The following is a 12,371-nucleotide window of genomic DNA, read 5'->3' as shown; positions in this document are numbered from 1 at the left end:
TTGGTAATCCAACCGGGACAAAAGCTCCAACCTTTGGTCCCGGTTTGAATTACCAACTGGGAGTAAAACGGTTATCCCGGTTAGTAACTCCAACCGGGACAAAAGGTTGGATCTTTTATTCCGGTTGGTGGCTCCAACCAGAGGTAAAGAGTGGCGCCGTCGGTGTCCGGAAACTAGCCGTTTTAACCGAGACTAAAGGGTGTCCTGTAGTCTTGGTTGCAAAAAAGGAACCGAGAGTAAAGGTGCGTCCCATTCCAGCCTACCGTGGCGCACCCCGTTTTCTCCCGGGCTGAAATTAAACCGAGATTAAAGGGGTGGGATCTAAAGTCAGTTCTCTAGTAGTGTTGGTACCTATGAGGGACCCAGAAATCACAAAGATCACGATGTAAGCTACTGGTTCATCCTTTAGCCCATGCATCTTCATCATTAGTTTCTGTTCTTTTTCGTGCACAAGAAATGTCACTGCAACCTAGAAAAATGATTGACATAATGATATATTCCTAAACTTAGTATAAATTCAATGCATCTCAGTAATGGATTAGAAAATAGTCAAAGTAACTGACAGGAAGGAGGAGTTGAACTATCCAGGTAAAGGAATAGTGCATTAAGGAGAGTTGTAAGGTCCAGCCTCATTCTAGTTTCAGGCTTGGGCATCTCTTTCAAATACACCGAACGCATTTCTGCATCTGCTGGTATGAGAATCGAAGCTTCAAATATGCCGTGGATGCCTACAACCAAATCCACAGTTAACATTTGATATAACCAAGGTCATGCAAATTGCAATGCTACGTCATCATAGGGAAAGATTTAGTCTGTAAAAAAACTTGAAAAGCTTTACTTTTCTTGGGTTCATTAAGAAGAAATTTCCTTGAGGTGCAAGATGCAGAAAAAGGTCCCGAAGGGGGGCTACACAGGACATACCTATAGCACGTGTAACTCTAAAAATAGCCACAGGTGAGGGCTTTTTCGTGAGATATAGGATTCGAGCACTGGTTGTCCAGCACCACACACCAGACTACATGTGTGTTATTTAGTTTCTATAGTATCTTGATTAAGGAATACTCACTCCATTCCTAAATTTTTTATCATTCATATTATTCAAAAAATCATGTAAATATCATTTTTTTTGTTATGGCTTGTTTTATTCGTTAAAGGTACTTTAAGCATGAACTCTTTTTTTTTGCACATTTGCACTTTTGTAAGATGAATATAGTCAAACGTTGTGATCAAAAGTTAATGACGAAAATATTTATGAACGGAGGATTTATTTCATTTCACCATGTTATCCTATCCCTCACCGCAGTTACATACATATTTAGAAATTTATTGATAAGAACAAGTACCATATTAGCCGACCGTGGAACACGCAAAACTGCCATGGAATCTTCTTCATCATCCCTGCTGAAGGTGGAGTTGTACCAAATATACACTTGTAAGCGCCACGTGCTTATACCGAGGAAGTCATAACCTGCAAAGGTTTGTTGTAAAATAATAAATGTACTCAAACTAAAACTAAAACTCCCACTCTATTGATACATCTATGAAAAAAGTAAAATGACTCTACCAGCGACGAATTCGTTTGATCTGCTCCTCTTATTCCCACCCTTATAACCTTTAAACAAATGATGATTTATAGCTGATGAATTGTCGCACCACAGCGGCAAAGCTTGAACGCACTGCATATCTGCTCCATTTCATAAAGAGGGTATGATAGGATTTAAGGAAGTTGTTGGTATTGGTACCACATTCGCTAGTATTTTGCACGCACACAATGCAAACATTGTTTCTACCATATCGCAGTGGCATCCCATTAGACGTTCCTGAAAACCAGCTTGAATTCCAGAGGCACTGATCCTGGAGCACGTACAGGGTCTCGTTTGGAACAAGGGCTGGATCCATGAACAGAACATGTGGAGGCAGCGAGCTTGAACCCTGGAAGGGGAGAAATTCAGAGCCATTTCATCTACCAGAAGGTCCAGAACAAACAAAGTCAAAATTAATCCGCTAATGACGTCTGATGAAGCGACTCACAGAGACTGCTCTTGAAAACCACTCAAAATAGTCCAAAGAATTCGAAGCATCAGGCACGAGGTAGTACTCAACAGGGACACGAGGGAAGCGGACCCTTCCAAGACCTGCCAAAAATTCAGCAAGAACAAAGCAATGAGCAGTTGAGCACCAAAAAATGGAATTAGCTGGATTTCCTGACACTGAGTGTGCTGTTCGGCAAGCTGGTGGTTCTGTCCGGTGAGGAGCACGGCGGCGGGGCAGTTCTCCGACGCGCCGCACCGCCGCGGGTGCAGGCGCGTCAGGGCGCGCGCCTCGGTGCCGGGCACCTGCAGCATGCAGTGCCGGCCACCTCGGCGGCGCGCGCGCCGCGCAGGCGAGCGCCTGCGCCGGCGTGGAGTACCGGATGCCGCACTCCGTCTCGGCGCAGGTGCCCGTGCCGCCATCGAGGCGCGCGCAGGCGCAGCCACACCGGAACGGGGGCCTTCCCAGCTCCTCGTCCACAACGCTCTGCATCACGGCGAGGAGGGCGCACACGAGCACCGGAAACGCGGCGATCGCGGCGTTCGTCCTCGCGTTCCTCCGCTGCCATGAGCATCGAGCGATGCAGCAGCAGCGTGAATCACAGGGAAAGAAAAGGTTCTTGCATGAAGCGTTCGTGGCGTTGCCATTACCTGGAACGAGAGGTTATTGAGGAGGAGGGCGTGGACCTGCGTCGCAAACCTCGCCCGCCGACACCGCACCGCCGCTGCGGCTTCTGATCCGCCGCTCGCCATGGCCACCGCCGCCGCGTTCTGCACCACTCTGCTCATGCTAGATTCGCAGCATGGCATGGCACTAAACCTCGGCCAGCTCCTGATATAGCAGCTGTGCAGAAGGTGGCGCCATAATGCCATATAATTAAGGGTTTACTTGTTGCTTACGTAGAGTTCCTTATTTTCCGTATGCCAACGCATAGGTATTGTCCATGTTTACTTATTTCTTCATCATAAAGATGCCATGCTTTTATCATGGTGTTTTAGGGTAACAATGTAGGGCGTTCTGCACATTGTTGTGGAAAGACCGTATTCGCCCAAAAAAAAGGTGCATAGGCCTTGCCAACATAAACAGATTACAGATTTCCATAATTTGAATTCGAAAATTAACAGCTTCACTAGATAACTTCACACCTCATGCGCACCATCCTAAAGATACAATAACCAGAGTTCAAACAAGCATATACACCACATATTCCTCGACAAGGAAGAGGATATTCACCTAAGCATCCAGTATACTACAGTTCATATATGCAATCATGAACGCTTGTGTTAACGAGGATATTCACAACCTTGACAAGGACATCCTCCAAAGGTGGTGTTAACGAGGCCCCAAGCCTGCATTCCTCGTACATGATATCAACCACATGGAAAGCATCTGGGAATCCTCACATCCTGCTGCTTTGGCACTTGGCAGCCCAAATTTCTTGGCAATCCTCTTTCCTTGAAGAAATTTGTGCTTCTTAAAGAAGATACAAGTATTTTCATGTGTTTTCAGATTTACTGTTCATGATACGGCACAACAAATAGCTAAAGGGAATAGAAAATAAGGTTGGGCTACCCCAAAACCAATATATGCTCTTCCAGTACCACTGGGCCACCCTTGACACGTCACTCTGCAGCCCCACCACCTGCTTCCACCAATACCCAACACGTCACTCAGCCCCACCTCCTGCCTTGGCAGCGTGAACTTCTATGTGCCAGACACTACATAGGACTCGTTTGTTTCCGCATATAAGTGGCTTATCGGTAGAAATAAACGAGAATCCCACCAAACGCTTTGCTTATTTCCAGCGATTCTCGCTTATGTGGTAAGCCGTTTCAGAGATTTGAACTATGAGAAGCGAGAAAAGCTTCACTTAAATTATAATCCAAACGTAGCTAGGAGAAGCGTATCCAAACAGGACCATAGATTATCCTGTATACGCCCCGTTATTGAGGCAATAATGCCTTGAAAGATGTGAAGTTCGAGAAAAGTTCTTGATGCAAAAATAAAATGCCTTGAAAAATACCTCTTCAAGACTATGCTATCTCTGTTGTTAAGAATGATTATACAATCCTTCCCGGTATATATAAGACAAAATAGAACTGCAAATTTAACACAAAATCTGCCATTCTCTGCACTCCTCTACATCTTTGGTAGATCATGATTTATAACATTGTAAATATTAGATAGTATGAACAGGGTACATTTGTATTTGATAAGCAATAGCATCAAATTCAACTTGTAGACTATACAACCTAACTATACTGAATATACACCTCAAGCACCATCCTTAAATAAGAGTAAAATTAAAATTCAAACAAGCTATATATACACCACATGGTACTCAACAAGGAAGAGCATAATCACCTATACAACCAGTGTACTACTTATGCGACCACACTGAAGGCTTGTGCACCCTTGGCAACCTTGATGAAGACATCCTCCAAGGTGGTGTCTACCAGTCCCCAAGCATATATGCTGAACCGGCTTTTGGCACTCTCAACGGCATGGAATACATCTGCAATCTTCAACTCCTGTTTTGGTAGCTCAAATTTCTGGGTTCCTGATATATGGTATATCCTGCTCGCATTCGGTGATAAACGGCGAACCAGCTGTTCAACCTCCTGCTCATTCTCTGAAGAAGTTGTCATTGTGAGCACGTAGGTGCCACCATATCTACCTTTCAGCTGCAAAAAAGTGATGTCAAATATTTGCGAAGTGTTCAGCAAACAGAGAAGCAGATACACAAAAATGTCTTTTCTGCTTCATACAGGTAAATAGGTACGTTACCTCTTTCGGGTTACCAATGCATTGGAAACCACCATCAACAAATATGCCGAGTCTATCACATAGTACTTCTGCTTCCTCCATTGAGTGTGCTGTTAAAATGATTTGGTGAGTTAACATTGTCTTGTCTATATAAATAATATATAGAATACTAGAAAGCTCAATACTTGTAAGAATGATGGCACGGTTTTTCTTAGCCTCCTTCACAACACTCCACAGGTTGTTTCTTGATGCTGGATCCAGTCCAGTGCTCGGCTCATCCATGAAAACAACCTATAAATATTAAATCATTAAGTGCACACGCCAATCTATATTTTGCCCTTAAAAACATAACAGAAATAAGGGTAGTACTTTCGGATCCCCAATTAATGAGATAGCAACACTAAGCCTTCGTTTCATGCCCCCACTGTACTTCCCCACTTGCTTATCACCAACACCACCATGGAACAGATTAACACTCTTCAGAGAGTCATCAACAGCCTACAGCATAGAATATTGTAAACTCAAATACTGTTGTATACACGTCTTTATAGATATCTGAATTTTTGTGGAATACAGAATCAACAAACATACCATATTTCTACCACAGACTATTTATTAGTGAAGGTAAATAGACACTGACATTAAAATAGGCCATTTTGCAGAACTGTACCTTTAACAATTCAGTGCCTTTAAGATTCTTTAGTCTCCCATAAAACAATAGATGCTCTCTTCCCGTCAATGTTTCCCAAAGTAAGCTACATTCATTTCAATGTGCGTGAGCACTGATTGCACTAGAATGCAACAGTAAATTCCAGAAATGGGTATTAGATGAAAATATAAATTTTAAGGCATGGCCTTACGCCCTTACTCATGCTGTGGGCATACACCCATGTTAGTATAGATGGCATCCATGTCACTCCTTATATCCATCCCATGTATATAGGCAGTGCCAGATGTTGGTGGAATAAGTCCAATCATCTGCAGGGAAAAATATATCATTGAGGAGTTCATCACCTAAATTTGTCAGAAAATCAATGTAATAGTTTATGTTGCTGTACCATACTGATGAAGGATGTTTTCCCAGCTCCATTCGGACCAAGCATTCCAAAACACTGGCCTTTCGGTAGGGCAAGAGACAAACCTCTGACTGCAACTTTGTCAGGGTTTCCATCTCTTCCATGGTAAACCTTCTTGAGGTTATCACAGATGATTGGTTGGTTTGCAATGGGTTCCAGCAGAAGTTGCTCAACTACCTCTCTCTGAACATAATTAAGAAAATATAAGAAATAAAGCGAGAATTACTGAGAGGTAAATAAGAGAGTAACTTACTTCTTGAGCAGAATCAGGATTATCCATTTCAACAACTACTTTAGATCCTTGTCTCCGGAAGCTAAATCTCCGCAATGAAGCAGCACGCTTCTTAAAGCACTTCAAGAAGAAGGAGTTTTTCGGGAATCCACCGCCCAGTGATGAGACTTGATCCACGTAGAATGCCAATGGGAGCAATACCACCCACTCCACAACCATAATAATCAAGACACCACGCATTCCATTAACAGAGTCATCTAAATTAGACCATTCCATACCCTTGGTACCCATTGAATTTCCAGAGAATGCATATTGACCAAATTCGTATAACCCTCGGTATAATGAAAATCCAGGGATGATCTCCATCACAACTATCCAACCCTCTTTGTACATAAACAAAGAGCTTGTCATTCATACAACCTAAAGAGAGATATCAATCAATAATAAGATAGAAACTTACTCGGAAAACCATTGTCCTCTACAAAAAAGCGAAGAAGAAAAGCCCCCAGCAAGCCAGAGCCAAATACATAGATGTATCCGACCACTGTGGAACAGTCATTTTCGAGTTAGTCGACCAGACAATAAAATTTTAAGCATCATAGGCTTTCTTCAGAAGTTAAAGTTGTGCAGCACCGACCTGTGGCTATTTTGACAGAAGAAAAGAAGGAAGCTACAAAAAATGCGAGTGCAATCTGCAGATTTATGTAGATGAAGTAGAAGACAAATTGAATGCTGTAGTTATTTAATTTAAAGAACTTTAGACCTGCACAGAGAAAAGTTGAGTTCAAATTACATAATTAATTTGCAAAATTGGCATCTTATTAAGATATGTTATAGTTCATTACCAATCAAGGAACCAAAAATCACAAATAGTATCATGTAGGCAGCCGACAGAGCAAAGAAGTAGCCATAAGAGATAAGCCAGTAAGGACCATCCTTCAAACCATGCATCTTCATCATAATTTTCAGCTTCTGTTGCTTCTCATACACGAGATAGGTTAATATGACCTGCAAAAGGTTTAGTAAGGACTAAGGATTTAACATTTAAACCATTTTTGCCACTTTTCTTGATAAAGGTAATATCTCACACTCACCGGAAATAATAGTTCAACTATCCATGTGAAGAACAGAGCACCAAGAAGAGAAGAGAGGTCAAATTTCAGTTCTGTTCCAACTTTGGGCATCTCTTTAACATATTCGAGCAACATGTCCACTCCGCTTCCTCTAAGAAATTTGATGTACGCATTGGATGCCTGTAGGGCAGATAGCATTAGTCATAGCTGTAGTACAGGTAAATATCACTAGATATGAAGGTGTAGTCTGGTAAAACCTACCATGTTAACCAACCGTGGAACTCGTAGCAATGCGATAGGTACAATAGCAGTGTTGTTGTTATAGGTAGAGTTGTACCAAATGTTCATTTCAAGACCATTTCTATTTGTGTTTAGGAAATCATAACCTGGAGAGAAGCCAGTTATACACATGAGAAAACAAACTGATAATGAGTAGTGTTTGGTTGAAGTCTTATCAGAAGGTGAGATCACCTGCAACGAATTCATTTGTCTTTCCTTCTCCACTACCTCCACCTTTTTGTCTGTAACCCTTAAATAGTTCATCATTTACAGCCGATGCACTTTCACGCCATAATGACAAGCCCTGAATGCAGTCTGCGTCTGAACATTTGGAAAAGAAAATTAATTAGTACGTATTTCAGCAGGTCCAGGAAACAAGGGATAACAGAAGAATTCAAGAAAAGCAGCAAAAACCTCGCTAGCAAAGTAAAAGTTTAATTGCAATATTATTTATGGGAATAAATTAAATCACAGCAACTAAGTCATAGAAGCTTAGCACTTTACGACATTTGATGACTTGGAAGACCGGTCTGTTAGTGCTTTGTGAATAGTGACAAACAGAAGCGATGAATTGTTTTAATAGTAATCATAAGATATACTCTAAAATTAGCAGGTTGAGCAGTATAGTTGTGGTGAATTCATGAGGTTACGAAAGTGAGGCACTATTTTTAACTGCTACGGCTGTCCTGTGTTATAAACTTGATGACAAATTCCTCAGTTGTGCCTTTCTGTCCTTGTACATACTAATTACTACTCCCTCTGTCCCAAATTATAAGTCATTTTGGTTTTTTTAGATTCATAGACTTTGTTATGCACTTAGACATACCTTATGTCTAGATGCATAATAATATTTGTGCATCTAGAAAAGCTAAAACGACCTATAATTTGGAATGGATGGAGTTAATACATCCTTGATCGAAAGAAATAGACCGTTTTTTCAACAAAAAAGAAGGTGAGAAATGGACCGATGAGGAAATGCTACTTACTGAGCTGAAGGGGTATGGGCCCAGCATTGGATGAAACTGTCTGTGATGAATTGGACAAACACTGAGGTTGTACCAGATACAGCTTGTTCCCTGGGATAAACACCGGCTCTATTAACTGTGTTGTCCATGGCCACGTGTCTGAACCCTACGAAGATGAATCCAACCGAAGAGGTCCATCCATCACTCACAGAAGGAAAAGCACAAAGTACAGCAACTGCATAAGCGAGTCCTGCATTCAGGAATGATGAAAAAGAAAGAAACTCACAGCGACAATCTTGGCGAGCGCATCAAGATAATTCGTGAAATTGAACGAGGAAGTCGAAGGAAACAGTCCACCCGAAAGACCTGCCAATCGAAAGGCCAACAGAGCACAGATTATGACTAACAGATATATGCTCTCATTGACTTGTAGCATGGTAGCGTGCTACCATGACATATCAAGAAGAAGTAGAATATTATGTACTTTCAGCAAGCGAGCGGTTGGTGCCGGTGACGAGGACGGCGGCGGGGCAGGAGCCGGTGTCCCGGCAGGCTGGGTCAGGCAATCCCTCGAACGACTGGCCGGCGGTCCTGACCGCGCGGGACCCGGGCCGCGGCAGCTGCACGAGCGCCGGCCACGGGGTCGGGCTGGGGATTGGGCAGCTCCCGACCTGGTCCAGCGTGGAGTGCTGGACGCCGCACTCGGTCCGGCGGCACGCCGCCCCCACCGTGGCGGGGCCCGGGTCGACGCAGGCGCAGCCGCACCGGTACTTGGGCTTGTCGAGCTCCCGGTCGATGACGCCCTGGATCACCACGAGGATGACGCAGAGGAACACCGGGAAGACCGTGATGCCGATGTTGGTCTTCAGGTTCCGCTTCTGCGCGCTTAGACACACCGCAACAACAAGACGATCATCAGCTACAGCACAATCTTGTTGGTGGAAGTGAATGCAAGAAACAGAGGAAGAGGAAACAGGGGAGGGAGGAAAGGGGGACCTGGAAGCAGAGGTTCTTGCGGAGGAGGGCGTTGGCCTGCGTGAGGAAGCTCGCGGGGCCCCTCGATGGGGCCGCCGGGGAGTCCATGGGCGAGCAGAGCAGCCTAAGGTGCCGCCTGGTGGCCGGCTTCGGTGGAGGAGACGAGTCAATGGCAGCCAGCAATGGTGAACCTCGTGCTCTGGTTTTATAAGCCTGCTCGAGCGGTTGCCTCCCGCCAAATCCGCCACACGCCGTCACCGTGGGTGCCCGTCTCTCCAGGGTGGGAAGCCGCAATTAACCAAACGTTAGAGGGCTTGGCTCAAAACCTTCCACAGGTGAGATTAAACTACCATGAGAGGGCTTAACTGCAAAAACTTCCCGGTGTGCAGTTTGCTCTTGGTCTCAAGTCTCAACGAAGGGAGTCAAGGTCAAATCATCTATGGCACGTTATAACGGTAGAAGAGGCTAGGTGCTGCACTGCACCCAATTATTGGACTTGATCTCCCCCTCTTCGCTGCTGAAAAACAAGCAGCACCACAAAAGGATGCGCCATGACACCGGAAAGTCCACACGCATTGGCGAATTGGTTAATCGGTTAATCCACTATTATCGTTTGTTGGACACTAAGGTAAGGTTGACCTTTACAAACTTGGTTAAATACTATGCGCGCGGTTAATCTGACCATGCCATGCCTGCTGAAAAATTCCTTTTAGCTAAGAGCCTAGTGCCATTTGCTTACCGTGGATGAACAATGACTGATTAATAGTCAAACAGGACAGGAGACTAGGAGAGTACATACGTATACGTAGCACGGTAGCAGGGAAGCTGCCTGCTACTTCTCGAGTAAATGGCTGGAAGTTCCAAGTTACAAAGGTCATTTTAGTTTTTTTAATTCATAGATTTTATTATACGCTTAAATATACTTTATGTCTAGATGCATAAAACGATTTATAATTTGGAATGGAGAGAGTAACATGTAAACTGGTATACAACTATACAAGTGTTGAACTGGTTAATTAGTAACCTGTGGGGTTTGATTATTAGTTGTTTGAATTCAGTGTGTATGGTCCGAGCTGTCGTATGCAGGAAATTTCTGAGAAAAAGTTGGGCTGATAATATTGGGTGGAAGATACTTGTTAATATTGTACGAATTAAGGTTGAGAATAATTTAATTTAGATCACGTACGTTTAATCAAACATCTTGTGTGTGGAGTATTTGCCAAGTAAACGAATTAGATTGGGCACTGATCTAAGCCCATTTGGCCTTTTTTTTTCTTATCTAATCGGCAACGACATGGGATGCAACAATTGAATTCGATCGAGAAGCCTCTGTTCTCTAAAGCTTAAGTTTGTTTTCTGCTCATCGATCATAACCGTGTAACAGATGACGATCCTAGTTTTAAGTAGGTGAGTGCATTTTTTAAAAAAACAATTGTTTTACACGAGTCTGCTTGTTAAAACCTCAACTCCAATAAGCCACACTTTAGAACCTCAACTCCAATAAGCCACAAAAAAAAAAAGTTGTTTTAAGGGCACGTTCAACGGTTAAACGGCGGTCGTCTTTTTCCTGCCACACATGCAGATTCATCCTACGTGTACAGCAATTAGTGAGGAAAGAGAAGCGAGCCGTCGTCTCCCATGCTCCGAGAACAAGAAGATGGCTCGACGTCGCATTGTACGCACCATCTTCTCCAAATGACGCAGCCGCCCGATCTGCTACGGCACGCACCGAGGAAGCAGAGATGGCGTCAAAAATTAATCCCCGCGTGGGTCTGCTGCCCCCTGCTCACCGAGCTGCCAGCGCCGGGAGTAAGCCACCGAGCTGCTCGCGTCGTGCCGCTTGCCGCCAGCGGCCGCGTGATGTCTAATGTTGGAGCCTAAAAGTGACAGCAATGCCGACCAGGCTGACCGATCTCGGGCAGTCAGAGGAGTCGGCGCGGTTGCTGGCACGGTCGGGGCGATCGTTGGCGTTGTCAGCGCGGTCTGGGCGATCGTTGGTGCGGTTGGCGCGATCCTTGGCACGGTCGGGGCGGTCACTGGCGTGGTCACGGTCGCTGGCGCAGTCGGGTCGGTCGTTGGCGCGGTCGGCACGGTCACCGGTGCGGTCCCAATAGTTGGCGTGGTCGGGCGGTCGATGGCGCGGTCGGCACGGTTGCTAGTGTGGTCGGGCGGTCGCAGGCGTGGACACCAACGTAGTTGGGCGGTCGCTGGCACGGTCGGTTGGGTCGCTGGCACGGTCGGTTGGGTCGCTGGCGCGGTTAGCTCGGTCAAATGAGTCCCAAGTGGGCCCAGTGCAATCCCTGGCGCAGGCGCGTACGTCGTCGAAGTCCCGGGTAGGAACGCATCCGCGCGCACTACGGCCCCCCACGCGTCAAATCGAGAGTCCAAGACGAATCTTAGAGTCCTGGTCAAATTGGAGTTGAAATGGGACTTCCTTACGGGAAAAGACCTCCCACCCTATAAATATAAAGGGCCCTGGCCGATTGAGGAGCATCACCCAATCGACAAATATTTTTATCTCCAAACCCTAACTTTTCCAACCTACTTACTTTCCTCCTGCGTCCCGGCAGCGTTTGAGGACGTTCTAAGTGGCCTGACCGATCTCAGAGCAACTCTAGGCTCGCCATCTCCGATGAGGTCCCTCCCGAGGTGGTGAACGTAGGCTTTCGCGGTGCCTCTGCGTGGACCGGCTTGACCGGACCCCCTGACTGGTCTGACCGGCTAGGTGCAAAAGCCCCGACGAGGTGATATTCTGATCTACGCACGAACTAGCGCACTCGTGTGTTGGCTAGAAAAAGCGCTAACACATTTTGGCGACTCCGCTGGGGACGAAAGATCTGGTTTTTACAACTGTTCCAGAAAATCCTAGCAAGATGGGATCTAACACGGAGATTGACAAGGACAGCATCATCATAACTTCCATGGAGGATCTCAGCGAGGAGGAGGAGTGGAACATCACGGCGCTCCAAGAATA

General features: G+C 45.2%; 1 protein-coding gene and 1 pseudogene across 1 annotated transcript; both read right to left on the bottom strand.

Moving 5' to 3' along the window:
• LOC117861841 (ABC transporter A family member 8-like) overlaps positions 1–2,783 on the bottom strand; it is a 36,302-nt pseudogene extending 33,519 nt beyond the window's left edge.
• Positions 2,784–4,177: 1,394 nt separating this feature from the next.
• On the bottom strand, positions 4,178–9,582 carry LOC117859887 (ABC transporter A family member 7). Its single transcript, XM_034743083.2, has 18 exons — positions 9,419–9,582; positions 8,907–9,300; positions 8,709–8,788; positions 8,444–8,588; positions 7,650–7,778; positions 7,440–7,564; positions 7,200–7,358; positions 6,951–7,113; positions 6,743–6,868; positions 6,566–6,649; positions 6,127–6,488; positions 5,856–6,056; positions 5,666–5,775; positions 5,468–5,552; positions 5,167–5,295; positions 4,983–5,088; positions 4,819–4,907; positions 4,178–4,715 (listed from the first exon to the last, which is right to left on the bottom strand). The coding sequence occupies exons 1-18, from the start codon at positions 9,503–9,505 to the stop codon at positions 4,416–4,418; spliced, it is 2,874 nt and encodes a 957-aa protein (XP_034598974.1). The 5' UTR covers positions 9,506–9,582; the 3' UTR covers positions 4,178–4,415.
• Between the last annotated feature and the right edge of the window lie 2,789 nt (positions 9,583–12,371).

This window comes from Setaria viridis, chromosome 6, assembly GCF_005286985.2.
Source record: "Setaria viridis chromosome 6, Setaria_viridis_v4.0, whole genome shotgun sequence".
Lineage (NCBI taxonomy): Eukaryota > Viridiplantae > Streptophyta > Magnoliopsida > Poales > Poaceae > Setaria > Setaria viridis.
Note: the sequence above shows the minus strand (reverse complement) of the source record. Positions and strands in the feature narration are given on the sequence as shown.

Coding starts and splice junctions, on each gene's coding strand:
- LOC117859887 (XM_034743083.2), bottom strand. CDS start 9,505: ATGGACTCCCCGGCGGCCCCATCGAGGGGCCCCGCGAGCTTCCTCACG. Junction 8,789..8,906: donor CAACCGCTCGCTTGCTGAAA/GTACATAATATT, acceptor TTCGATTGGCAG/GTCTTTCGGGTGGACTGTTT. Junction 6,489..6,565: donor AGAGGACAATGGTTTTCCGA/GTAAGTTTCTAT, acceptor TTATGTACAAAG/AGGGTTGGATAGTTGTGATG.